The sequence below is a fragment of the Grampus griseus genome, assembly GCF_964374135.1.
Source record: "Grampus griseus genome assembly, chromosome: 16".
In the NCBI taxonomy this organism is placed as follows: domain Eukaryota; kingdom Metazoa; phylum Chordata; class Mammalia; order Artiodactyla; family Delphinidae; genus Grampus; species Grampus griseus.
The window spans coordinates 72750162-72778100 of NC_139010.1; the positions used below are offsets into that span (position 1 = coordinate 72750162).

General features: G+C 41.1%; 1 protein-coding gene across 1 annotated transcript; it reads left to right on the forward strand.

Annotated features, from left to right (window-relative positions):
• Positions 1 to 114: 114 nt before the first annotated feature.
• On the forward strand, positions 115 to 27919 carry ENO4 (enolase 4; the record flags this gene model as incomplete). The annotated part of the gene is made up of 14 exons (XM_082673475.1): positions 115 to 279; positions 3708 to 3836; positions 4538 to 4728; positions 6713 to 6862; positions 8546 to 8711; positions 8807 to 8938; positions 10290 to 10343; positions 12197 to 12253; positions 14447 to 14614; positions 22144 to 22269; positions 23620 to 23815; positions 25331 to 25398; positions 25911 to 26028; positions 27789 to 27919. The coding sequence occupies 14 exons, from the start codon at positions 115 to 117 to the stop codon at positions 27917 to 27919; spliced, it is 1851 nt and encodes a 616-aa protein (XP_082529601.1).
• Between the last annotated feature and the right edge of the window lie 20 nt (positions 27920 to 27939).

A 27939-nucleotide genomic window follows, 5' to 3' on the forward strand; every position in this document is an offset into this window, starting at 1 on the left:
GAGGCTGGAAGCATCGCGAGATCTGGAGTCGGGATCTCGCTGCGTTGCCTAGCGACTGGGAGGACGCTCGCGGGCCCCCCAGCTAACCCCCGCTGTAGGCTTAAATCTCCTACCATGGGGGAAGAAGGCGGCGGCCGCAGCTGTGGGACCACTAGGGAGCTGCAGAAGCTGAAGCAGCAGGCGATGGAGTACTACCGGGAGAACGACGTTCCGCGCAGGCTGGAAGAGCTGCTCAACTCCACCTTCTACCTCCAGCCTGCCGATGTCTACGGGCACCTGGTAGGGACCTGGGACAAGAACCCTCTCCTCTCCAGCCCCTCTCCCCACGCCCCGCGCTGCGGCAACGCCGTGCGCCTGCGCCACAGAGTCGCGCACGCGCGCCGCCGCCGCGGGGTCGGGGGCTGTAGTTGCGCGGAGCCGCGACCCTGAAGGGAAGAAGCAGGGCGGAAGTCTGGGTGAAGGAATCTCGAGAAAGTGGTGGACTGGAAGCTGCTAGAGGAATGAGGACTCTAGGCGACAGCTCAGGACCTGGCAGGCATCCTCGCTACCTCTGGGCGGGCCTGCCACGGTTGCCAGTTGACTTTTTAATCACAGACCTTAATACCTCGTAGCTCAGTTTACCAACCTTCAGCGGCCTCCTTTTGACCACGGGACGAACACCTCGGTATTCGCTACAGCTTAGCCTCACCCTACCCCGGGGCCTCATACTCAGCAGGCTCCCATCGTTGCCAAGTTTCAGTCGATTTCAAATGTCCGCTCCTTGACTTGTGCGCCCTTCCCGTCCTGGATGCCCGTCCCACCTGACCAGCTCGCACCTAGACTTAAAATTTAGATCAGAGTCTTGCCCACTTTGCCCAGGACTAATCGTCCAAGGACTAAGCGTCCTTGTAGCGTCCCCTGCATGTACTGAAATCCTCCCTGGGCAGCTTGTGAGCTCCTGTGGAGAGCGGCGGCCTTTTCATATACCCCTCCTAAGCCCTGTGCCCAGCGCACCAATCTGGCACACATCTTAGCCTTAAGCAGTGGGCAGTTGAAACAAAGGCAAGCGTTTTCTCACTTCCAGATCCATAAGTACTAACCAACACCCACCTTCTGGAAGGCATCATGGTTGGGACTGGTAGGAATTTGCACTATGGTGAGGCAATATGCCAACACCAAGCAGAGTATTTAAATGCTGTGAAGAAGCATGATGTGTTTACAGGGTTCAAAACCACATCTTGTAGATGCAGTTAATATAGGAGATGTTCTACGAATGTTTATTTTTCTCGGTCCTGGCCTATACATCAAACTGGAGGAGGGGCAAGGGGGGAGGTGTTTATCGATGCACCTTGTGCTATGTGCTTTATGTGATATCACTTCATCCTTAGGACCACGGTGAGGTAAACGTTATGATTCCTGTTTACAAATAAAGAACTGTGGCCCAGTGAATTTAAATGATTTTCCCAAGGGACACAGTGAATGACAGTGAGAAATCAAACCCGGTCTGTTTCCCTAGTACCTAGTAGAGTGCGTAGTACATAGTGGACAGTCAAGAACTATTTGTGGGATGAATGAGTGAATGCAACTCCCAATTCCATTATCTTTCCACTGTCTCTTGCTAGAGGAATTCTTGAAAGTTAACGACTTCCTCATTTTACAAAGACACCAAGCCCTTGTCTCACCGCTACTTAGTGCAAAAGGTAAGACTGGAAACTTGGACTCTTGTCCCCAGTGGAATGCTTTTCCCAGCCTATTAGGTAGCCAAGTCTTTGGTTTGCACAGCTCTCTGGGAGTTTATACCTCAGTTAGGGACAAAAGCCACCGATACATAAGATAACTGGAGTAACAGGGTGATATAGGATTGTGTGCTAGACTGAGGAATAGATCACTGTGTGCCTGTTATAGGAATTCAGGGGTGGGGAAGATCCCTGTGGGCTGTAGCATCTGAGAGTTTTGGCTTGGGCTTTGAAGGATGTTCAGGAATTGGATTGGCATAAAGGCAACCTCCTTTTTGTCTTCCCAGGCCCTGCCCTGGTTTGGGCCATCCTTATTCTCACCTAGTCTCCCCCTCTATCAAGTCCATCCCCAACAGTGCTGCCAGAGCAATGTTCCTAATCCCAAATCTGACCATCATTCTTTTGCTCAGAAACTTCCTGTGGTTCCCCCTTGCATGCTGAGTAAGATCAAACACGTTACAGTGTGTGACTCAGTACTCGCCCGGCTACCTCGGTAACAGGCTCAACTCCCCTGCCCCTCCCCCACCGCTCCTCCGCACAGGCGCACTGACTTCCCCCTACGGCGTGAAGTTTCCCAATTCCTTCCCCTTCACTTATCCTATTCCCTCTACCTGAAGTACCTGCCCTCAGTTTCTCCCTCGTCTGCCTGTTGAAATACTACACAACCTCCGGTGTCCAGGTCAAATGCCATTTCTTCTATGCTTCTCTTACATATCAGAGGAATTCAGGGATGGGAAAGATCCCTGTGGGCAACAGCAATATTACTATTGCATAAAACTTATGATTGAGAGTTTGAGAATTTACTGACATAGTGTATACAAATGTGCCCAAGGTTCGTGTCTGACATTTATGAATTTATACAGGATTTAATTTATGGAATCCTTAATATGCCAGGCATTGTGGTGTGATACAGTGATAAACAAGACAAAGTCACTCCTTCAAGGTACATCCTAAGCATTTTTTAAAAGTTAGTTCCATTCTCCTCCTAACACAATATGCGGTACATTGTAGGTGCTCATTGCTTGTTGAACTGAACTCACAAAGTATAAGCTAGATCGTATTTTTCTTCTCCCGATTCTATCTGACTTCATTTAGGTACTTACTCTGTAATATACAAACCATCATCCTTCAAATGCATGGACAGCGTGAAAGTTGGCTTTGGCTTTAGTTCTGCCGCCGCCTTGGTGCTGGCACACTGCTGATGGGCATGAATGACCTGTTATGTAGGTTGAGGTCACTGGATTTTGAAGTGAAAGATAAGAGGCCTGGTCTGCTAAATGCAAATGAAGAGTGAATACTGTCTGGTGATAAAGGGGGTGAGGAGGGTGGGCCTTCACTCGCCCCTCTTCCTTCTCTCCCAGCTTCCGCCCCTCTGCGTAGGGACACCGTACTGAATCCTTTTACTCAGGCTCCTTGAGTGGACTTTCTCCCTCAGCTTCATTCTCCTTCTTCCGTCTCTTTCTTGGATCACTTCCAAATGACTTCTGCTCTTCCACATCAATGAACCTGCTGTTACTGAGGTTCCAACAATCCTCTCTGAACATGTAGTTCTACGCATGATCTGATGGTAAGTGAAATACAGCCTCTGCATAAGTCTTCACCATTAAAATATCCGGTGCCTTGTTGGGAGGAATGAAAATAGACCCACTTAAGGTTTTTTAGGTTTGAATGCATCACAGTATTCTAGAGACCAATTGACTTCGGTATTTGGACAGAAGGATAGGTTAGGGCCCACTAAAGAGTGACACGAGACCTTTAAATAAAGACACGTTGGCGAGTTTCTGCTGAGAGTTCAAAAAGCAAACTGCCCCACGTACCAGAGGCTAAATCCAAATCTCTGAACGTTCCCGCAGAGCTGCTAGACTAATCCCAGAACGAGGAGGGCATTCAAGGAGACGTTTAGTAGAAACTAGAGTAAATGTGAATGACCTTTTAAAGATAAATTAGATGTGGTATTGTGATTTTTGTGTTTTTTTTGTGTGTGTGTTGAAGGCAAACTGCTTTTCTAAACTTGCAAAGCCTCCCACCATATGCAAAGTCGTGGGGAAAAATGTGCTGGATGGACTGGGGCTTCCAACACTACAAGTGGAAATATTCTGCACCATTCAAAATTTTCCCAAGGTAGGAGGCAGCTTAAATGTGTTCTTCACTATGTCCTGGCTCCACTGCATTTATGAGCATGTATTGTCTAAATTATGGAAAATTAACGTTTTGAAATTCAGTATGTGTGAAATACACGCACCATTTGTAGGTAGTTATGAAAACAAAGCATGAATCATACAGTCTTCCATGATGGTTTATTAGGTTATGTGGACTACTGGTACAGACATGACTCGCTAACCTGAAGATGATCCAAGATGGAGAAAGGAAATGGGGCAAAAATAGTTTTAAAAACTCTGACATTATTAATGTCATGAATTCTATAAATCTGCAGATAGGGTTATAGATTCATGTATTTATATATAGATTTACAGATATATAGACCGATCTACAGAAAGAAAATTTCATTTTCATAAATGAAAATAATTATGATTAAATTTGTCTCCTTTTTGCTATTTTTTAGAGAGGTAGTGATAAAAATGAAGTTCAATGTAGGGTTTTTAGAAGGGTATTTTAACAAGTTAATAATTTTAAACGTTCCTTCAAGTTGGGTTCCATCGTGTTTCAGTAGCTATAAAAATATCTCAAAGAAAATTATAGATTCTCATTTTCTCTTTGAAATTGGTGATAAAATATCATGTACCTTAAAAGCTAGATACATTCAATTTCCTATTTCCTGTGAAAGGTAGGGAAAATGTAGAACACGTTTATATTGTTTTCAGAATATATGTTCTGTGGTGATCTCAACTCACTTCGAAGTCCATGAGAACGCTTTACCCGAGCTAGCTGAAGCAGAGGAATTAGAAAGGTCAGATGCCGTCAGCACTGCGGTGCGGTGGGTCAACGAAACCATCACCGAGGAGCTTCAGGGCTTAGCTCCTTCCAACCAGGCTGAGGTGGATCAGGTGCTCAGGTAAATTTCGCACTTTGAAATGTAAGTGTCCGGTATAACTATGTACCTCTTCTCTTTCCATTTCACCTGCCAATGAAATGGGTCTGTCATATCTATAGGGTACGATCAGGAAGTCAATTAAGAAGCATATGCTAAAGCAGCAAAATTTAGCATAAAATGTCGTTTTTCTTCTGAAAACCCTGTTATTAAAATTTTACTTTGTAAGGCTACATAAGGCCTTTTGGCCTCTTTTATGCATAGAGCTTTCCTAGGATTCAGTGAAAAGTTTCTCAGGAAAAGGATTAAGAATCCGGACGTCCTCCTTTCCCCCTCCCCACCTCCTCACATGCCCCCCTCGTCCATGAGCCTCTCTTATCCTTTTATATAGCCCAGTGGGCGATGCTTATGTTCTGACCTCCAGACACAACCAAGTCTTCCAGGTTTTGCCCATAGGTTGACTCTAAAATGTGAAAACCAAGGAACTGTTTACTAGGGCTATGTGAGCACTGTTCAGTGCCTAACCAAGTGTGGCTTAGTTACTTTTCCTTTTGTGTGGGTCCAACGCCACAACCCTCTTGGCCAAAGAAGGTCAACTGGATTCTCTTTCTCTAAGCTTCAACACTTGCTTAATTGTGCATAACTTCACATTTTAGTTTGCCTCAGAGTTGGATCATGACCTTATAAAAAACTTGTTTGAATAGTTTTTGGTTGCCTTACAGTTTTTGAATGCTATTCCACTTAGTCCTTTGTGTGTGTGTGTTATTTGCTATTTTTTTTTAGGTAATCTTTTTTTTAATTTTTGAATTTTATTTTTTTATATAGCAGGTTCTTATTAGTTATCTGTTTTATACATATTAATGTATACATGTCAATCCCAATCTCCCAATTCATCACACCACCCGCCCCACTACTTTCCCCCCTTGGTGTTCCATACATTTGTTCTCTACATCTGTGTCTCTATTTCTGCCCTGCAAACCGGTTCATCTGTACCATTTTTCCAGGGTGTTATTTGCTATTAACACATCCTTCTTTTTTCCCAAGCTCTCAGTCATACCTTCTATTCTGTTACATTCCTTTTTTTCCTGGAGTTTTCCCTCCCAAATCTTCCATCTTGACTGGTTCCTCTTTAGGCCTACTAAAGAGATGCCATAAGACATCCCTTCATTGTTCTCCTGTTTCCTGGATCCCATGTCGTCCTCTTTCTTAAATTACCGGATTCCAACCTTTAAAAGTAAGGATGAGAAAAGGGTATTTGGGATGTAAATTTTTTGAGTTCTTACATGTGTGGAAATGTCAGTACTTTCCCTTTGTGGTTTACAGTTTAGCTGAGTATAGAGTTCTCATTTGAAATCAATTTCTCTCAGCACTTTAAAGGCACTGCCCCATTGGCATCTGACGCAAATCTGATTCCCATGTCTTTTTTTTTTTTTTGGCCTGTTATTGTTGTTTTCTCTGTGGAAGGTTTTAGCCTCTGTTTATTCCGGGGAGCTGATATTTTTCATAGATGCACCTAAGCTGGATTTCCCAACAGTTTTCTTAATTGTTCATTTTAAGCACCCACTTCAAAAAGAAAAGAAAAAAAGTAAAGAAAAGAAAGAAAGAAAAGGAAGTCCTGCACATAGTGCTACATATTTCACTGTCTGTTCTTGCCTCATTTTTAGTCTGATGGTCATTTATTCAAAAAGAAAATCCAATAGCCCTTAATCAAATTATATCTTCAAATTTTACATTAAAAAATAACAAACAGGGCTCAGATAATTTTAAAAATGAGCACCTAAAATCTTTAAACATTTATTTCCAGGCCAAAATGATTTGCAGTTCTTGAACATAGTTTTATAACAGCATCATTTTTTAGTCTTGGAGATTGAAGCTGATTTGTTCTAAAGTAGCTTAAAAAGCAGAGCTAGCTACTGAAACATCTTGGGGTCGGCACTGAGACATGACCAAAATTACTAGTGATATTTCTCAAAATCTCATTGTAAAGTTGTACTTTCTTACCATTAAGGACATTCTTTGAAAGTAAAGTACAAGAAGATAAGGAGAGAAAAGAATTGGAAAAGAGCCTGGAAGACTCCACAGTGCCTACACCTTCACCTCTAACACCACCACTGCCTCCTCCACCTCCAGCCAAAAAAAAAGGACAAAAGCAAGGTCGGTGGCTTATCATCCTGCAGAACCATTAGTAACAAATGTGGAGGAAGAAAGGCTGAAACTTGGACTGCCTTTCCAAGTTCAAATCTCTCTGCTGCAGACCTAGGTTGGAGTCCCACCAGGTACCATCCATCCTCCACGCCACTTCCTTGCTTAAAGCTACTATGTGAGGTGGGCACGGTTTTCCCCCACCCCACCCTCCATTTTTATTTGTAAGATAAAAATATTTCTTACCCAGAGGTGAACACTTAGTAAACAGAGTGCACTGAACAGTGGCAATGCCCAAGGCAGGGAAGGGGAGGGTGGCCTGGAGACCTTTAACTGCTCCTCAGAATTCCCATTAGCTCCTCAGAAAGCCACTCCCTATTTTAAAGATTAATGATACCCTTTGATATGGAGAACCAACATTTCCTCAGTCATAGGTAATATAGTAATGAAACTTATTTTTGGAAGACCTTGCTATTTTAAGACAAATAATCTTAAATTTATCGTGGCCCTTTGTTCCATGCCTTCCAACATATGGCTAACCTCAGCTCCTCCAGTATGTTAATTCTGGAGCTGGTGCCAGAGCTGTTGTAACAGTGATTAGTGTGTCTGTCCAACTACAACATGCTCCTGGAGGACATGAGTCACGCCTCATCCAATTTAGCACTGCCAGCGCCTAGCACAATGCCGGGAACAAACTAAACGCCAGGTAAGTGTGGGTTCCATTAAATAAGAAAGCGCAAGAAGCACGGACCAAAGAGATCGTGAAGCCAAGGTCTCTTATTTCATAGATTTAGATACTAAGGACCAGAGAGGGGAGGAGAGTTGCCCAAGGCAGAAGAATCCTGTTAGACCAATCTTCTCCTGGAGGATGGGGATGACCACTACTGAATCATAGGCAGAGACTGCCAATAGGTGTTCATTTGGTGGTTTCTTTTGACTGATAGAACTCGGAACATAAGAAGGGAAGAAGTAGGAGGGGACAGTAATTTGCTAAACATTTAATATGTGCTGGGTGCTCACACATCTTATTCCACTTGTTTTACCTACCTGACTCAGGTCAGTAGCTGTGGGGAAGGAGAGGACAGGAGGAAAACTAGAGATTTATTATGGACATTGTGGTACCTGATCAGACAGGGTGGCTGAGAATATGTGAGAGTGAAAGATGGGTGAGGATTCTGGGTGGATGGTTAGATCTGGAAGGAAGTCCTCATAGAAAAGGGCATCCGTTTGGGGTGGGCAAGCAAGATACGTAGTTAGATATTCACATGAGATATTCAACACGAAGCTGGGTATGCAAGAGCGATGGTGGAACATAGGAAAACAGGATTTGGAATTCAAAGACCATCCAAATCCTCTCTCTATTCACTTTCTGTTAGGTATTGGGCAAGTCTTTGAACCTAAGCCCCCGTTTAGGTGAGATAACAATATCTGCCCCACAAGACTGTTGAAGGATTTAATACTGAATGTTCTAAAATTTCTTACGCAAAATCCATGGCTAAGGATTATTTGAGCATTAGGGTCAGACAGAAACTTCTCAGGGGTTGAAGTGGTGAATATTTTCTTGCCAGCCTCAGCTTTCAACCCTTCTTTATGCTGGGCCTTCACATCTATAAGTAAAGCATTAAAATATATATATAGTTTTATCATAGTCAAACTTTCTAGAAAGCAATCTTTTATCAATATTTTTTTCTTCAGGGAGGAAGGATACTCTTACAGAAAAACCAATTATACCCCCAGAACCTGTTGAACCCATACTCTGTGGCAGCATGGCCATAGGAGCTGTGTCACTGGCTGTTGCCAAAACCAGTGCCGTGCTGGGCAGTAATCCTCTATACTTAAATATTGCACTGCTGAAGCACCACCAGGTTAGTGCCCATTACATTCCTTTACAAGGACCCATGAGTATCTCGAGATGAATGAACCATGTTGCTCATTTCCCCTTGCTTTTCCCCTTTTTCAGGAGCAGCCGGCAAAGCTAACTATACCTCTCCTGATGGTATCTCTGGTCAGCTGTGGGAAGTCATCACCTGGCAAGCTGAATTTAATGAAAGAAGTGATTGGTATACCCCATCCTGGACTAACAGCTAAACAAGTACCTTACATTATCTCAAACTACCTTTTCTTAAAAAAAAAAAAAACCTTCATCATCAATGAGTTTTTAGTGTATGTTCCTAAGGCTTATGACACCAAGGGAAAAGGAATTAAATATAAAATGAGAAAAAAAAAATTAGGAAATTAGGGAAGTGGGACAAAAACAAGACCTCAAACGCAAGAGAACCAAATTTAGACCACCTTGGATCTCCAGCTCATCACAACAGTGACTCATGCTCGTGGCTCACAGAGAAGCCACGGGCAAGTGATTTTGCAGGCCTTGATAGTGCTGGAAGGATATTCTTTGGGGCAACTGAGATTTTTTAATTTACTAGTCTATGCACTATGGCTGCGACGAGAGGAAGGTGGCACTTTCATAGCAGCCCTTCTGTTAAGTAGGAACTGCAGGGCCTAGCAGATTGCCCGGCACGTAAGAGAGGTTTAGTGCATGTTTATGGAATATGGAATGAAGGAATCCTAAGTGGCATCTTTACTACTCAGAGGTTTGTTAGTGTCTCATTGTTCTTCAGTGGCATGAATGAGTCAATACGCCTTTTTAAATCTTCATGAATTATTCTACCAATTAGGCATTCGGGAGAACTAAACATTCGTGTCCTATAGTGGATGTTTACAGGAAAAGTACGGGAAGCTCCATCCCCTCTGGTAGTCTATTGACTGATATTTTATCGAAGCTAGTGACAATCATTTGTTTAAATCTCAAGATAATTTCTTTATGATAAAGAATCCTTTTTTAAGGAGAATAGTCATTACCCACTTCTATCAATTTTGGAAGACTAGGATTGATATCTGGCTCACCATCTGTCAGATCACGTTCAGATCCTGGCGCCAGGTTTCCTTCAGTTAATATCTGCTGTTTAGGTACCAGAGCATTTGGCCTGCCATTCTTCATCTGTCTCCATATGCAGATCCCACCATCATCAGAATACATTTTTCTACTTTCTAAGTGACAGTGGATTTATACTAATTCAAACACTATCATGCAGAATCCCTTGATGACCTGTGACATGTATGGCAAGAAGGTTGGTCAGGAGACCATGAAAGAGAATGAAGTTAACTTGATCCAACCAACCGAACCAATCAGTTCTGAACAATGAAGAGAGGATAATGAGGAAGAAAAACCTCTCATTCATTTTCAACCAAATAAAGATTGAGGGTTGAAGATTAACATCTGATCTTCTGATTTTGTAGGCCATATGTAATTCACTAACCAGGATGCCATTATCAGGGACCCTACAGATTTTCTAAGTTAGAAATAGCCATGTGTGGTATAAGTTTTTATGTTTAAAATTCTAGACTGCAGTTGTGGAAGATCACGGTTATTCTACTTACAGGGTGTGGACATGCTTCTGGAAATTCAGAAACACATTAACCAAGCAATTGAAATGGTATGTAAAGAGAATCTATGGAATCTAATAACTGATGCTTATATACCTTCTAGTAACCAAATTATAGTTCATTATGCAACAAAATCAATATTGTTGTTACAGATATGAAAGCATATTAATTTTCTTTGGGTTTCCCATATGAGCCAAGCTTATACATTCCCTCATTGCCTATGGGTCCAGTTTCTAATGGAACTTAACAATCTTCTTTTGATTTCTGAGGCAGCTGGCCCTACGCTAAGATCATCCCTTTGGATTTGCAAAGAAAGAAAGGATCTGGCCCCTAGGATTAGCGAGAGGCAGTTTGGTATAATGGTTAAGGCGCAGTCACTTGTGCCTGCTTAGAATCCTGGTGTTGGGCAAACAAGCACCCTTGGCTGAGCAGCCCTTGAGGGGGAAAGTCACAGAGGCAGGATGAGGGGCGACTGTATGAGTCAGTGGGTTGTTCCGTCATATTCTAGCTGGGGTAATGCACAATGATGTGGCAGGGCTGAGGGACCCAATCCTTGTCTTTTATTTTAGAATAATACTGCATTTATAGAGAAGTTGCAGAGATAGTGCAGAGAGTTCCCAACTACCCCTCACCCAGTTTCCCCCAAGGTTAACAGGTTACATTACCATAGCGTATTGGTCAAAACTAAGAAATCAACATGCTACATTACTAATAACTAAACTTCAGACTTTATGTGAATTTCACTGGTTTTTCCACTAATGTCCTTCCTCTGTTCCAGGATCCAATCCAGGACCCAATATTTATTTAGTGTGAGGCTTTTAAGCTACATGATTAGGAAGCACTAGCTCCTTCCCCAGCAGGATGGGGGCTGAGATATAATCTCAGTACGACATAAAGGAACTTTGGCTCCAGTGCTATCTTGCCAGCACAGAATATGTGATGGGGGAGGGTGGTGGGGGCCCAAGCCCTACAGTTGATCAGAATTGCTTTAAGCACCAGCCTGGAGCCAGTTGTCGGGGTGCTTTTCAGGAAGACAACTGTTTTATGGGTGAAAAGATAGTGAAAAGATGCAGGATAACTTCTGTATTTGCATATACTGGAGTGTGTGTGTGAACCATGTTGCTTCTTGACAAACATGCCCCAGCTTATACAGCCAATGAATGCCGGGCATTAAAGTGCATCCTTTAACAGGTTAAATCCTTGTTACAGCATGCCACCAATACCCCAAACTATGGAAGCTTCTCTTTGGTAATTATCTTTGCTTTTAATGTCAGATGACATTACACACACCAGATTCACCAGATTTAATGACCATGGGCTGCTTCCAAAAGTCAAACCCATCCTGCCAGAGAAAGTGTTTGTTCTGTGAGAATATTTAAAACAATATGTCGGGCCTTTAAAAGCAAATGCCACAGTGTGGTTATTCCTTAAGGACAAGGAGGGGACTTAACATCCTCCTGTAAAAAAAGAGTTCCTGCACACAGCAGGAGTCAGGACATGATGAGTGAATAATTACTTATATAAGTAGAAATGCATGAACATGTATATCCATACCTCATACATGTGACTGGAGGCAGAATGTAAGGATGAACTAAAGGGAACATGTGCCTGATTTTGAGAAACAGTTTGAGGTTTATGAAATTAAAGTGTGGCTGGCATCATCCGTGTGTGTGTGTGTGTGTGTGTGTGTGTGTGTGTGTGTGTGTGTGTGTGTGTGTGTGTGTGTGTGTGTGTGTGTGTGTGTGTGTGTGTGTGTGTGTGTGTGTGTGTGTGTGTGTGTGTGTGTGAGAGAGACTGGCTCAACCCCAGAGCAGTGGGCAGGCCAGAGGACCTGCAGCTCTGCTTGCTGCCACAGACGTGTCTGAAAATCCCGAGTGATATGTCTTTATCTTCTGTCTCTCAGTCCCCTCCTCCAAAACCAGAGACAAGAAAAAGTCAAAATGGAGGCAAAAGAGGTCAAGTAAGTAAATGTATTTGTTTACCATGCTTCTGTATGACAGTTCATTTCTATATTCCCTGCCCCTTTCCCTCTCCCAGTCATTTTGCTCCAGGACTGGTCTAACAAAAAATGGAAATCACACGGTGATACTGCTTCAAGGGGACTAAACCAGGCAACCCCCAGAGCTGGAATATAATTCTGCCCCCACCTCTCTGGCAACAGGCTGCCAAGCCATCACTGCTTGCAGTTGTCTGGCCAAGTGAAATCTCAGAGGGCTTGGAGAGGCTCTTATGACTAATAGGATTACATGGGAAACCCTCTAGGTGAAGTGCTGGGGAAGATGAATCTCTCTGAATACTAGCTCAGAGGCATATAGGATGTTTTGGCTTTTAATTTTAATACTACCAAAGAAAGAAAGAAAAGGCACAAAAAGATAGCAATTCCTTCATCTGGTCCCCCAAAAGCACTGAGGCACCATTTCAGATGAACCATTGCCAGAGCTCAGATTTTGCCAGGAGGGTCAGGCAAACAAGCCTGGTGAAAATGGGCTGCAGACCTCAGCCAGCTGCACTTGATCAGTCCATCACTTTGGTGACTGTGGGCGCTCTGACAGATACACCTGTTATATGCCTGACTTTCAGCAATATAGTTAGAACAACCAACAAGAACCCCGAAGATAATGCAAATGGATGAGGGTTGCTCACATGTGTGATATTTGCTCTGATAACCCTGCAATCACTACCTGGATGTCAGGGACTTCAGGGTTCGTTGAAGTCATCAGCAAGAAGGACTAGTAAAGGAAGGAGAGGACTTGGTGGAGATAAAAAGTTAAGTTCCTCTTTAAACTTGGGAGAGAGAAGAGAAATGTGTGAACAGATACAGCAGTAAGTAAAATCCTTGACAGGTGTGTATACTAGAACTGGACCTTGCAAGAGAGGCAGGGGCTGGTGAACAAGTAGCAAATCTCAGCTCTGTTCCCTTCATTCCAGCAGGTTGTCTGATGTATTCTGAGAAACTTAGACCAAGATCAGCCCTTCCTGAGATCAGCTTTACTACTCCCCCCACCTCCCCACCATTAGAAACAGGATAGATGATAGATTCTAGAGAGGCAGCCATACCAGAATTAGAGGCATGGACTACTAGAGGCTCAACTACCTGGATTAAAATCTGTTCCAAGAGAGAGTTACTCAACTCTCTCTTAAATAGGGATAATAATGGTACCTGCTTCATGGGATTGATGTAAGGAGTAAATGTATTTACTTTATGTAAAGTGTTTAGAATGGTACCTGGCATTTAGTAAGCACCAAATAAGTGATGCTTTCATAGTTTTGAAGACTCCGTAATGAAACTCCTTAACTGACACACAAAAATTTCCCCAACTATTCCTTTGCCAAATAAAAGGTTCCTCTCACTGACATTAAAAATGTTGGATGGTTCTTATACTTAACGAGTACTATCATCAGTAAAAATAGGATATTTATACCTACTTTCATGTTTGCTCTTGAGACTGGTGTACACACACACACACACACACACACACACACACACACCCCTTAGTGATACTGCTTCAACTTACGTTAAAATTGCATAGTGACAATTTATGATGAGGGCACGTCAAGGCTGACCTTGCAATCGAAGCCTATGGCTGCCTTTCCCCTGAGCTCATTTGGGTCCTCAAATCTTCTTCCACTGCAATGCATCCTCAGTGCTACATCCTTTTAGCTGAAGTCTTCAATCCCTTTTAAAATAAAACTTTTCCTGAAGGAGAGTTAAATTTTTAAGTTTTAACACTTATAATCTTCTAAAGGAAAATGGAACATAGGAAAGAGCAGGTTTGGAGGAAGAAGGGACAGGCAGGACAGACATTTACAGGGACAGCCTGTAGAGTCACCAACCTGGTGGTTATGGCTCAGGTGAGCCTGTGTACAATGATAGAGCCAATAAAGAGATAATAACATGGGCAACTAAAGAGAGCAAAGTGTATTCCTAGGTCAAACTTGAAAACCGTGGGAGTAAGAAAATTATTCCCAGGTACTGCAGGACAATCATCTGCCCGAAAATATGCAGAGATGAGTGGGAACTAGGGGCAGGATTAATCGAGAATCAGAGGACCCCGTGTTTGGAGAGCTGTGTCTGTTACAAATTGCCAGCCACTGGAAGCCCCAAGAACCTTAATGTGCTCTATTTACGTGCATGATTTTCTTGATCCTGAAGCAGCAGATCACCGGCAAGATGTCCCATCTTGGCTGTTTAACCATTAATTATGACACCATAGAGCAGCCACTGCTCCTAATACAAGGAATCTGTGCGAACCTGGGGCTAGAAATGGGAACGAATCTCCACCTAGCCATCAACTGTGCTGCACATGAACTGATGGACTATGTAAGTTTCCACTCCAGAACATTTACTTTTTGTTGCAGTCTCATTGTTTTTAAATTAGCACTCAAAAGAAGAGCCTATCTGTACGTATTTCCAAAGAAATCCTACTTTTTAAGTTAGTACCATGGGAGGGGTCCAAATATACTGGAGTTGAGAAAGGTAAGTTAACTAATGACCAGACAATAACATAACCATATAACTTTAAAAATTAACAGAAATGTCACCATAATTATATATAGAAATTCTGTAATAAAAATGTCTAAAATGGATTGCTTACATTGAAATCATGAGAACTATTAAAAATAATTTAACAAACTGGTATGTTCTGCAGAGTACATTCATTTGGTTGGTGAATGCTGAATTGGTCAAGCATAAAAAGTGGCTCAGTTGTAACTATGACTTGATAAGCCCTTCTAGACATGTGGTTCTTCGAGTTTCTGCTGGTGATTCACTTTTTTTTTTTGAATTTTATTTTATTTATTTTTTTATACAGCAGGTTCTTATCAGTTACCTATTTTGTACATATTAGTGTATACATGTCAATCCCAATCTCCTAATTCATCACACTACCACCACCCCGCCATTTTTCCCCCCTTGGTGTCCATACATTTCTTCTCGACATCTGTGTCTCTATTTCCGCCTTGAAAACTGGTTCATCTGTACCATTTTTCTAGATTCCACATATATGTGTTAATATACGATATTTGTTTTTCTCTTTCTGACTTACTTCACTCAGTATGACAGACTCTAGGTCCATCCACATCTCTACAAATGACCCAATTTCGTTGCTTTTTATGGCTGAGTAATATTCCATTGTATATATTTACCACATCTTCTTTATCCATTCATCTGTCGATGGGCATTTAGGTTGCTTCCGTGACCTGGCTATTGTAAATAGTGCTGAAGTGAACATTGGGGTGCATGTCTCTTTTTTTTTTTTGCGATACGCGGGCCTCTCACTGCTGTGGCCTCTCCCGTTGCGGAGCACAGGCTCTGGACGCGCAGGCTCAGCGGCCGTGGCTCACGGGCCCAGCCGCTCTGTGGCATGTGGGATCTTCCCAGACCGGGGCACGAACCCGTGTCCCCTGTATCGGCAGGCGGACTCTCAACCACTGCGCCAACAGGGAAGCCCTGCATGTGTCTTTTTGAATTATGGTTTTCTCTGGGTATATGCCCAGTAGTGGGATTGCTGGATCATATGGTAATTCTATTTTTAGTTTTTTAAGGAACCTCCATACTGTTCTCCATAGTGGCTGTACCAATTTACATTCCCACCAATAATGCAAGAGGGTTCCCTTTTCTCCACACCTTCTCCAGCATTTGTTGTTTGTAGATTTTCTGATGATGCCCATTCTAACTGGTGTGAGGTGATACCTCATTGTAGTTTTGATTTGCATTCTCTAATAATTAGTGATGTTGACCAGCTTTTCATGTGATTCTTGGCCATCTGTATGTCTTCTTTGGAGAAATGTCTATTTAGCTTTTCTGCCCATTTTGGATTGGGTTGTTTGTTTTTTTAATATTGAGCTGCATGAGGTGTTTATATATTTTGGAGATTAATCCTTTGTCTGTTGATTTGTTTGCAAATATTTTCTCCCATTCTGAGTGTTGTCTTTTCGTCGTGTTTGTAGTTTCCTTTTCTTTGCAAAAGCTTTTAAGTTTCATTAGGTCCCATTTGTTTATTTTTGGTTTTATTTCCATTTCTCTAGGAGGTGGATCAAAGATCTTGCTGGGCTTCCCTGGTGGCACAGTGGTTGAGAGTCCGCCTGCCGATGCAGGGGACACGGGTTTGTGCCCCAGTCCGGGAAGATCCCACATGTCACAGAGCGGCTGGGCCCGTGAGCCATGGCCACTGAGCCTGTGCATCTGGAGCCTGTGCTCCGCAACGGAGAGGCCACAACAGTGAGAGGCCCGCGTTAAAAAAAAAAAAAAAAAAGATCTTGCTGTGATTTATGTCAAAGAGTGTTCTTCCTATGTTTTCCTCTGAGAGTTTTATAGTGCCCAGCCTTACATTTAGGTTTCTAATCCATTTTGAGTTTATTTTTGTGTATGGTGTTAGGGAGTGTTCTAATTTCATTCTTTTGCATGTAGCTGTCCAGTTGCCCCAGCACCACTTATTGAAGAGACTGTCTTTTCCCAATTGTATATCCTTTCCTCCTTTGTCATAGATTAGTTGACCATAGGTGCGTGGGTTTATCTCTGGGCTTTCTATCCTGTTCCATTGATCTCTATTTCTATTTTTGTGCCAGTATCATGCTGTCTTGATTACTGTAGCTTTGTAGTATAGTTTGAAGTCAGGGAGTCTGATTCCTCCAGCTCTGTTTTTTTTCCCTCAAGACTGCTTTGGCTATTCAGGGTCTTTTGTGTCTCCATACAGATTTTAAGATTTTTTTGTTCTAGTTCTGTAAAAAATGACATTGGTAATTTGATAGGGATTGCATTGAATCTGTAGATTGCTTTGGGTAGTATAGTCATTTTCACAATATTGCTTCTTCCAATCCAAGAACATGGTATATCTCTCCATCTGTTTGTTTGTATCATCTTTAATATCCTTCATCAGTGTGTTATAGTTTTCTGCATACAGGTCTTTTGTTTCCCTAGGAAGGTTTATTCCTAGGTATTTTATTCTTTTTGTTGCAATGGAAAATGGGAGTGTTTCCTTAATTTCTCTTTCAGATTTTTCATCAGTGTATAGGAATGCAAGAGATTTCTGTGCATTAATTTTGTATCCTGCAACTTTACCAAATTCATTGATTAGCTCTAGTAGTTTTCTGGTGGCCTCTTTACGATTCTCTATGTATAGTATCATGTCATCTGCAAACAGTGACAGTTTTACTTCTTCTTTTCCAATGTGTATTCCTTTTATTTCTTTTTCTTCTCTGATTGCCGTGGCTAGGACTTCCAAAGCTATGTTGAATAATAGTGGTGAGAGTGGACATCCTTGTCTCATTCCTGATCTTAGAGGAAATGCTTTCAGTTTTTCACCATTGAGAATGATGTTTGCTGTGGGTTTGTCATACATGGCCTTTATTATGTTGAGGTAAGTTCCCTCTATGCCCACTTTCTGGAGAGTTTTTATCATAAATGGGTGTTGAATTTTGTCGAAAGCTTTTTCTGCATCTATTGAGATGATCATATGGTTTTTATTCTTCAATTTGTTAATATGGTGTATCACATTGATTGATTTGCGTATATTGAAGAATCCTTGCATCCCTGGGATAAATTCCACTTGATCATGGTGTATGATCCTTTTAATGTGTTGTTGGATTCTGTTTGCTAGTATTTTGTTGAGGATTTTTGCATCTATATTCATCAGTGATATTGATCTGTAATTTTCTTTTTTTGTAGTATCTTTGTCTGGTTTTGGTATCAGGGTGATGGTGGCCTCATAGAATGAGTTTGAGAGGGTTCCTTACTCTGCAATTTTTGGGAAGAGTTTGAGAAGAATGGGTGTTAGTTCTTCTCTAAATGTTTGATAGAATTCACCTGTGAAGCCATCTGGTCCTGGGCTTTTGTTTGTTGCAAGATTTTTAATCACAGTTTCAATTTCATTACTTGTGATTGGTCTGTTCATATTTTCTGTTTCTTCCTGGTTCAGTCTTGGAAGGTTATACCTTTCTAAGAATTCGTCCATTTCTTCCAGGTTGTCCATTTTATTGGCATAGACTTGCTTGCAGTAGTCTCTTAGGATGCTTTGTATTTCTGCGGTTTCTGTTGTAACTTCTCCTTTTTCACTTCTAATTTTATTGATTTGAGTCCTCTTCCTTTTTTTCTTGATAAGTCTGGCTAATGGGTTATCAATTTTGTTTATCTTCTTAAAGAACCAGCTTTTAGTTTTATTGATCTTTGCTATTGTTTTCTTTGTTTCTATTTCTTTTATTTCTGCTCTGATCTTTATGATTTCTTTCCTTCTGCTAACTTTGGGTTTTGTTTGTTCTTCTTTCTCTAGTTCCCTTAGGTGTAAGGTTAGATTGTTTATTTGAGATTTTTGTTGTTTCTTGAGGTTGGCTTGTATTGCTATAAACTTCCCTCTTAGAACTGCTTTTGCTGCATCCCATAGGTTTTGGATCATTGTGTTTTTGTTGTCATTTGTCTCTAGGTATTTTTTGATTTCCTCTTTGATTTCTTCAGTGATCTCTTGGTTATTTAGTAACGTACTGTTTAGCCTCCATGTGTTTGTGTTTTTTACATTTTTTTCCCTGTAACTGATTTCTAATCTCATAGCATTGTGGTCAAAAAAGATGCTTGATATGATTTTAGTTTTCTTAAATTTACTGAGGCTTGATTTGTGACCCAAGATGTGATCTATCCTGGAGAATGTTCTGTGCGCACTTGAGAAGAAAGTGTTATCTGCATTTTTTGGATGGAATGTCCTAAAAATATCAATGAAATCTATCTGGTCTATTGTGTCATTTAAAGCTTGTTTCCTTATTAATTTTCTGTTTGGATGATCTGTCCATTGGTGTAAGTGAGGTGTTAAAGTCCCCCACAATTATTGTGTTTCTGTTGATTTCCTCTTTTATAGCTGTTAGCAGTTGCCTTATGTATTGAGGTGCTCCTATGTTGGGTGCATCTATAGTTATAATTGTCATATCTTCTTCTTGGATTGATCCCTTGATCATTATGTAGTGTCCTTCCTTGTCTCTTGTAACATTCTTTAAAGTCTATTTTATCTGATATGAGTATTGCTGCTCCAGCTTTCTTTTGATTTCCATTTGCATGGAATATCTTTTTCCATCCCCTCACTTTCAGTCTGTATGTGTCCCTAGGTCTGAAGTGGGTCTCTTGTAGACAGCATATATATGGGTTTTGTTTTGTTTTTTTTTTTTGCGGTACACGGGCCTCTCACTGTTGCGGCTTCTCCTGTTGCAGAGCACAGGCTCCAGACGCACAGGCTCAGTGGCCATGGCTCACGGGCCCAGCCTCTCCACGGCATGTGGGTCCCCCCGGACCGGGGCATGAACCCGCATCCCCCCACATCAGCAGGCGGGCCCTCAACCACTGCGTCACCAGGGAAGCCCTGGGTCGTGTTTTTGTATCCATTCAGCAAGCCTGTGTCTTTTGGTTGGAGCATTTAATCCATTCACGTTTAAGGTAATTATCGTTATGTATGTTCCTATTACCATTTTCTTAATTGTAATGGGTTTGTTTTTGTAGGTCCTTTTCTTCTCTTGTGTTTCCCACTTAGAGAAGTTCCTTTAGTATTTAGTGTAGAGCTGGTTTGGTGGTGCTGAAGTCTCTTAGCGTTTGCTTGTCTGTAAAGCTTTTGATGTCTCCATTGAATCTGAATGAGATCCTTGCCGGGTAGAGTAATCTTGGTTGTAGGTTCTTCCCTTTCATCACTTTAAATATGTCATGCCACTCTCTTCTGGCTTGTAGAGTTTCTGCTGAGAAATCATCTGTTAACCTGATGGGAGTTCCCTTGTATGTTATTTGTCATTTTTCTCCTGTTGCTTTCAGTAGTTTTTCTTTGTCTTTAATTTTTGCCAATTTGATTACTATGTGTCTCGGCATGTTTCTCCTTGGGTTTATCCTGCCTGGGACTCTCTGTGCTTCCTGGACTTGGGTGGCTATTTCCTTTCCCATGTTAGGGAAGTTTTTGACTATAATCTCTTCAAATATTTTCTCAGGTCTCTTCTCTCTCTTCTCCTTCTGGGACCCCTATAACGTGAATGGTGTTTAATGTTGTCCCAGAGGTCTCTTAGGGTGTCTTCATTTCTTTTCATTCTTTTTTCTTTATTCTGTTCTGCAGCAGTGAATTCCACCATTCTGTCTTCCAGGTCACTTATCCGTTCTTCTGCCTCAGTTATTCTGCTATTGATTCCTTCTAGTGTATTTTTCATTTCAGTTATTGTAGTGTTCATCTCTGTTTGTTCTTTAATTCTTCTAGGTCTTTGTTAAACATTTCTTGCATCCTCTCGATCTTTGCCTCCATTCTTTTTCTGAGGTCCTGGATCATCTTCACTATCATTATTCTGAATTCTTTTTCTGGAAAGCATATCTCCACTTCATTTAGTTGTTTTTCAGGGGTTTTATCTTGTTCCTTCATCTGGTACATAGCCCTCTGCCTTTTCATCTTGTCTATGTTTCTATGAATGTGGTTTTTGTTCCACAGGCTGCAGGATTATAGTTCTTCTTGCTTCTGCTGTCTGCCCTCTCTCAAATTTTAAATATAAAAGTATTTCTAAGTTATTGAAGTTTTTGGAGAATAATTAATAATAGTAATTAATGTCAAATTCAGGGCACATGACCAAATACGATTCCACTTTAATTTGTGATTCTTTTAACTTCAAAGGAAATCTTGAATAGTATATAAGAAAACTAAGTTTCAGCTGACTTTTAAAAGTTTTTACTTTCCTAAAGAAACTAAGCGCATAAAGGAATATTTAATGTAATTTCGTATTCTTCACATAATCATTGGTTCCTAGGCATACCAGTAAGAGAAATAATTGCATGTTTTCATCAGCAACGTATACCAAGAACTATGAAAATACTGACTGCTAGTGTTAACTAGAATGGGTATTTATTGCTTATATTCAGTAAAATGCTTTAGCTTGATATCAGATAATTCTTACAGTGTTAGTTCAAAATCATTATCACTTCCTCTCTGACAAGATAGGATTGCATATGTTTTGCAGTATAGAAACTGAGAGTTCTTGCTGCTATATTTTATGTGAAAAGACGCATAGAATCTTTTCAATGATGGACTTATTAGGAGCCTGCTTAATTCCAATGGAATCCATTCTATTAGCAGCAACAGGAAGGCATTAATAAATCAAAGAGCCATTCTGGTCCATTCCACCTCCCTCCCAGTACCTAAGTATCCCAGGTGCCATCCCTGGATACAGACTTGGACTGGACATAAGGGTGCTGTGTTTACAGAGACTACACTAGATCCTCCAGCTTTGTTTACTCCTATGCTTAATGACTTGGGGGTGTTCTAGACTTCAAATGAATGGGTTGCACTAGAACTCCACTTTCAAAACAATATTGTTACTACTAGAACTTGCATGCTTGCCTTCATGTAAACCTCTTTACATTTCATGTTGGTTGTTAGTATCTCAAAAGCTTAGCCCCGCTTTCAAATTTTAGAATATTTACAGTAAACAAGCTATTCATTCACTGTGAGCTGAACGATGGTATTTCTAGTGAGTAGGCAGGTCTGCATTGCTATTCTGTTTATGAATTTATGTTATTGCCCATCTATCCAAGCAGTATCTGGCACCACGTTACAAAACTTAAATAAGAAATCACTCCCCTCCTACTCTTTACTCGTTTTTTTTGTGCAGAAGGCTTCATCTGAAGTCAGTGGGAAATCTATGGGGCATCCAGAGGAATGCTGACTTGATTTTCCCAGGTTGACATTTAACATATATTTAAAGTAAAATGCATAGATTTCTCAGGTGAATGTGGCCTGGAAATAATCTGTTTGCAGTCTTTTATGTGAAATGAATGAAAATGAATTTGAATCACATCTTTAATGTTTGCAGAATTCATCATTTATCCTTTAATATCTTCCTTATACTTATCAGAGTAAAGGAAAGTATGAAGTGATGATGGGAACCTACAAAAATGCAGCTGAGATGGTTGACCTGTATGTGGAGCTGATCAACAAGTTCCCTTCAATTATTGCCTTAATTGATCCTTTCAGGAAGGAGGTAACAGGATTCAACTTGAATTTTATAATAAAACAGAATAAAGTATTTCTTTTGGATCTGTAGATTTGAAATGTGTTGTAATTTGGGCTGGGGCTGAGTTGCTTTATTTTGGCATTTTTGAGAAAAGGCACTTACTAAGCAAATGAATAGCAGAAACACACAGGAGTGTGCCTGTCTATGGAATGAAACAAGTATCTCCCAGCACTTCAGGAATACCTGGGTATTTACAAGCAGCCTAACTGATGGCAGGCGAGCCCAATGTGCTAGCGGGTGTTTCAATAGGTTAATCACATATCATTTCCAAGTGCTCATGGAAACAGGACTTCAACTAGGCCAAATGTTTTTTAAACCTAAATCCAGTTACTATGCATGCACAGAAGTTACAAAGCCATATTTTTAAAAGGTGTGAGATATTGAGGTTTCTGATTTATTCACACTAATGCACCTAATGCATTTTTTCACACTAATGCAGGGTTGTTTATGTGCCATAGAACTCTCTCTTCCTAACCCACTTAAACTTCAAAACTTACATTCTTGATTTTATGAATTTGAGAACCATTAGATATAGTGAGCAGGTACCCTCTTTGAGACAACTCACCTATTTAAATTTGAGGGACAAAGAGAATGCTGGATCTTACTGGAGCCCCAGGCTCTCTCAGTCCCATCTTTCCTTTCACAGACTGTGCTACACCCCAGCACTTGTGGAAGATGCTGAGCCTAGTTCTTTAATCTTGCCAGACCTATCTTCTGCTTCTTGTCCCAAGGCTCTGGCCACAGCTCTTTTTAATGCGATAAGATGTACCTGCATGGTCTGTTCTAATGGGACAGGTTGAAATCTGGTACAATGGCTGGGAAGACTGTATATTACTATTTAAATAATGAGCATTTCATTTGGTGGTCTCACCAATAAAAAATAAGGGTGTTGGGAATGAGGGTCTACATCCCCGCAGGCTCATTTCCTTCAGTTTCCTTTTTACCAGAAATAACACTAAAATCTCCTAACCAGCCAGTCTTCAGCAGCATCATGGATAACACAGTGGGTAGGAAGAGCCTGTGCTTGAACGACATCAGAATTAATGTGGAGAATAGCATTTAATGTGTATTAACATTTTATTCACTAGATCTTCAAGCTCAAATTTAATCACTCTAAGTTTCTGTTCCATGAAGCTTGTTAATTTGTGTGGCTGTGGTATGGGCAACATGAAGCCGCAGATGCAAACAAACCAAGCCCCCCACCCCTGTTTTGTGTGTCTCAGAAAGGTGTGTAACTGATTACGTGCTGTATGATTCCTGTCGTTTTGTGGTGATGTCCCCTACGTTGTAATGATCAGTTCTTAAATATTTACCCAGGACTCTGAACAGTGGGACAGCACCTACAATGCTCTTGGCTCCAAGTGTTACATAATTGCAGGCACCGCATCCAAAAGCATCTCTAAACTTCTAGAGGATGGGAACGTCGGCATCCTCAGATGCAGCGGGCTGATCGTAAAACACACAAATCAAACTACGATGTCCGACTTGGTGGAAATGACCAATCTTATTGACAGTGAGTAAAAGTATAGCTCTGAAAGACTCATAATGAACTTAAATATGCAGTATATCAGTTAATAAAAAGCATGGAATAAATCTTGGAAGAAAAAAACACCCCAACCATTTGTGAGTGATTCGGTACTGGAAAACAAAACGCAGCTTACTACTGATTCACTTCATAATGTTCCAGTAACAGCCCTGCCCGGGGGCGCTCCCCTTCAGGGAGGGCTACTGCAAACAGGTGGCTGAGGCCACAGCTCTCTCAGCTTCACAAGACACCACAGTGATTTTTTTTTCAATCACTAGCCCACAATGGCTTTTTTTCAACTCCTCAAAAGTTTCAAACTTTTTACAGCCTTGAGGTCTTTGAACATGCTGTTCCTTCGGCCTAGAATGCTTTGCCCTGTACCATTTAGTTGGCTAGCTATTCCTTCAGGTCTTTTTCCTTAAATGAAACCTCTTCAGGTCTACATGCCTTCCCTGACTTCCCCCACCCCTCACTGGTTGCTCTGAACCTTTCTTATCCTATATTTTCAATTATAGTACTGTTCACAATTACTTGTAGGCTATTTAACGTCTGGTATCCTCCACTAGACTGTAAACTCCCAGGAGTTCATGGGAGTTTTGTTCACTTATGCACAGGGCCTGAAACATGCATATCGTGAGTGGGTCTCAGGAACTAGGCAGCAGGCTGGTCTCAGACCTGGAGCAGGACTCAGAGCGAGCCTGGCAGCCAAGGGCCTGGGCTGGTGCCAGAGGATGGAATGAAATGCCTGTAGTCCCTTAGCATGCAGGCTGCCCTGGTCTACGGCCCAGACAGGGTGGCGTGCAGGTGGTGGATGGAATGCCCCAAGGCCTGGTCTTTCCTCCTGGGCCTACCTCTCAAGCAGCCATTCTGTCATCCACTCCAGATAGCTGCTGTAACTCCTGCCTGTAAGACACAACTCTGTCACCATAGGAAGAACTTCGGCTTTGCAGTCTTGTAGACTGTGCAAATTTTAAGGGGTTTTGAGATCTTCAAGTGATTGATTAAATACTATCAGCACTGCTTTCCTAATAAGTTAACATTCAGAACGACAGATTCCTTTGAATAAAATTTTACATGAATTGTGAAATCCATTATTTCGGCATATGATGGCCTTGCACTTACTGTATATTTTGACTCAAAGATGCACATTGAACATGATTGACCTTGAATTGTGTCTTACAGCTTAGAAATGCATCAGTCTAATTTGAGCATTTTCCCTCTACAGTGGTAATAATGGTGCCTCTTACAATTTATGGTATGTTAAATTTGATGAAACATGGCATTCATTTAGTATTTATCATCTAAACTACTGCAAAGGGGTAAACAAATAAAATCAGGGTAGTAAAAATGCAAACGTTTGGGTTAGAATTCTCAGGTGGTCAAATAATTGACTCTTCGCAGTTTTAAATCTCTGGCAAATTTTAAATTTTGATCCCAGAGGCTCATATATTTGATGATTGTTTCCATACGATCTAAAACTGAAAAGAATTCCTCTGCTCATAGGTAAGAAGCACATCGCTGTCTTTGGAAGTGCAGAAGGAGAGTCGTCTGATGACAGCCTTGTCGATTTGGTAAGTGCTGAAAACCGGTCAATTGCAGAATTGCCAAGACACTGCTTTTATCCCGAATTGGTATTTCAGAGAAAGGCGGTCTGTGGCAGAGAAAGTCATGTAACCTTTTATGAAACAGACTTGCTTCCTCCCAGAGAGCTAATCTTTGAACTTTTAAAAAGAAGAAAAATTGAAGTCCTGGTAAAATGATGAGCACACTTAAATGGCTGGGGTGTGCACGTGCAATCTTACCTCCTAAAATGAAGTAAGGAAGGCCAGAACGCTCTTAGATAAAAATCAGCATGCTTACATGACTAGTAGAGCATCTGATGTACAGTCACACTATCTCTCTACCTTTGACACTTTCAGCTTACAAGCAGGCCACTTTACTCATGTAACAAAATGAGAAATTAATTTAATGAGAGCAAAAACAAAACAGCACACAGGGGCAGTGTCCTTTCTCCCTAAAGAACTGTTTTTAGTTTAGCAAAATATGACTCCATTTAAAATAAGCTGTTCCCTCACCTCTTTAGGCCGTTGGACTTGGTGTCCGGTTTATCAAGTTGGGAGGTCTTTCTCGTGGCGAACGGGTGACTAAGTACAATCGCCTCTTTACTATAGAGGAAGAACTTGTCCAGAATGGAACACTGGGTATGTGCTGCTTTCTTGCTTAGTTTCACTTAGCCATGAATAAGAGAACAAAGATTGGGAGATGGGGGAATAGAAGTCTCTCGGCAGGAGGGCAGGGAAATCCAAAGACTATAAATAAGTGCTGACAAAACTAGGATGGCATTTGCCACGTGTATTGTTTTCTTAATGGATTATCTATTTACCTGAATGTTTAAAACTCTAGCCCTAATCTTGATGAATAGGCTGTGTGATGCTTTTCAATAGACTTAATTGATTGGAATTTCCAAGCCTACCTTTTGTTATGGTCCAAATTATACTTAAGGTTTTTCTGCACAGCCCAGGAAAGTTAAGGGTGGATGTTTTCCTGGTGGTTCTTGGCAACAACTCGTTTTACTCAAGTAAATAGCATGTTAATTTAATGTACCTTGGAAAGGCTATGGTCTCAAGAGAGATGAACCAATCATTTACGACATCAAACTTTGTAAATCTGCATGGGTAGAAGCACCTTATGTACTGGCTAATTGGAGAGCAACACCCCAAATATACATTTTTACTCTATATATTACTGACTGATAGCCAAAACAAAGCATGCAAAGACATTTAAAGAGACCAATAGTTGTCTCTGAAATTCTAAAACTATTTTGTATTTTAAAATAGAATTGATATACTGCAAAAAAGTATGTTAATTAAGCAGTGCTGACATACTTGTATACCATAAATGAAACTATTAAATGAGATAGATGTATTATAGAATGTATTGTGGAACATACCGATTATTAAATATGAAAGCAAGGAAGTACTATTTTGTGACTAATAGGAATTTCTTTAAAAGCGACCAAGAGAAATAGTAATTATTAATTTGTCACGTTTAACATAGGTAATGACCTTGTTTTCTAGAAAACAAAGATATAATTGGGAGACTATTTCTAAGTCATGCGAGGGCAGTCAAAATTTACTTTGTATTGTTTAGTGTGTAACAGTCAAAAGTTACTTTGTATTGTTTAGTGTGTAACATGAAGGCTTGTTTTTTCAAATAGGTGAAATTATATTGTTCCTACATATCAGTCTGATTTTTTGTCATCCTGACTTGTGGAAGCTTTAGGTTCCTTCAGTGACCTATCACATTTCCAGCCAGACTTCACCACGAGGGAAACAGCTGCTTCAGGGCATCAAAAAGGACTCTAGTGACTGGAGGCCCAGCCCCTCCCTGGTGACAGTGCCAGCCCCTGAGCATTCCGGAATGGATTAACAGATTAATGAGGATTTCGCTGACATTGGCAGTGGTCAATAAATATGAAGGGGACCAAAAAACTGGAAAACCAAATCACTGCACTGAGAGATTGAGTAGGAAATCTTGTCAGAAGCTCAGTCATTAAAACACTCTCCCTGCCCAGAAACACGTGGAACCTGACTGGAATAGTCTTAAGTCCTCAGTGGTTTACCTTGGAATAGTTAGTTGGCAATGGTCTGTCTCACGCAGAGTACCAGCCTTTCCTCTAGTTCATCTTCCTCTTATCCTTTGCTGCTCAGCCTCTTCCCAAAGTCTGCTGTAAACCAAATGTTCCAGAATGTTGTCTAAGGGTACACTGCAAACTCAAGTGTATTGCAGTTAATGTATAAACAATGACATGCCCACTTTAAGGTGGTTCTACAATCCTTCCTAATGGTGATGTGACACCTCTGGACAGTTCTAAAGATGATCTCCTTTAAATCATGTAACAAAGAACGTCAAAATTGGCACCACTGGATTAGACAGTAAAACTTATTGTTGTTTTTAATAGGTTTCAATGAAGAACACACATTTTTCTACTTGAATGAGGAAGCCGAAAAGGCTGCCGTGGCTGGTGAGCTTCCTGAGCCCCCGGAGCCCATCTTCGCCACAGAAGTTGTGGAGGAATCAGCCAAAACATGAGTGTCTTCCAGACGTGCTGC